Source organism: Schistocerca piceifrons, chromosome 6 (assembly GCF_021461385.2).
Source record: "Schistocerca piceifrons isolate TAMUIC-IGC-003096 chromosome 6, iqSchPice1.1, whole genome shotgun sequence".
Lineage (NCBI taxonomy): Eukaryota > Metazoa > Arthropoda > Insecta > Orthoptera > Acrididae > Schistocerca > Schistocerca piceifrons.
In genome coordinates, this window is record NC_060143.1 from 408,019,280 (window position 1) to 408,020,320 (window position 1,041).

The window sequence follows — 1,041 nt, forward strand, 5'->3', positions numbered from 1 at the left end:
GGTGGATGGTACCAAGATTGAGAAAGTCGATGAAGAGTTAGAGTAAGGTGCATTCAAGAGTCTCGTGTATGCTGTCAAAGTGGACCAAGCCAGTGAAGAGTTAGAGAAGAGTGTAGCTGACAGTGCCGTGGATACTCCCAGGAGGGACCGAAACCCTGAGGATGTGGAGGATGGAGCAGCTGAGAGTCTCGTAGGTGCTGCCAAAATGGACCAAGCCTGTGAAGATTTGGAAGATGGTGCAGCTCACAGTCTCACAGATGATGACAGTATGGACCAAGCAGCTGAGAATCTCGATGGTGCCGCGAAGATGGACCAAGCCCGTGAAAAGTTGGAGGAGGGTGCAGCTGACAGTCTCACAGATGATCACAGGATGGACCAAGCCCATGAAGATGTGGAGGAGGGAGCAGCTGAGAGCCTTGTCGGTGCTGCCAAAATGGACCAAGCCTGTGAAGATTTGGAAGATGGTGCAGCTCACAGTCTCACAGATGATGACAGTATGGACCAAGCAGCTGAGAATCTCGATGGTGCCGCGAAGATGGACCAAGCCCGTGAAAAGTTGGAGGAGAGTGCAGCTGACAGTCTCACAGATGATCACAGGATGGACCAAGCCCATGAAGATGTGGAGGAGGGAGCAGCTGAGAGTCTCGTTGGTGCTGTGAAGATGGACCAAGCCCATGAAGATTTGGAAGACGATGCAGGTCACAGTCTCACAGATGATGACAGGATGGACCAAGCAGCTGAGAATCTCGATGGTGCCGCAAAGATGGACTAAGCCTGTGAAGAGTTGGAGGAGGGTGCAGCTGACAGTCTCACAGATTATGACAGGAAGGACCAAGCCCATGAAGATGTGGAGGAGGGAGCAGCTGAGAGTCTCGTTGGTGCTGTGAAGATGGGCCAATCTCGTGAAGAGTTGGAGGAGGGTGTAGCTGACAGTCTCACAGATGATGACATGATGGACTAAGCCCATGAAGAATTAGAGGAGGGGGCAGCTGAGAGTCGAATGGTTGCTGCCAAGATGCCATTTGCCCATGAAGAAGTGAA

General features: G+C 52.0%; 1 protein-coding gene across 1 annotated transcript; it reads left to right on the forward strand.

Moving 5' to 3' along the window:
* Positions 1-205: 205 nt before the first annotated feature.
* LOC124803354 lies at positions 206-772 on the forward strand. The gene has a single exon (XM_047264540.1). The coding sequence runs from the start codon at positions 206-208 to the stop codon at positions 770-772; it is 567 nt and encodes a 188-aa protein (XP_047120496.1).
* The last annotated feature ends 269 nt before the right edge of the window (positions 773-1,041 follow it).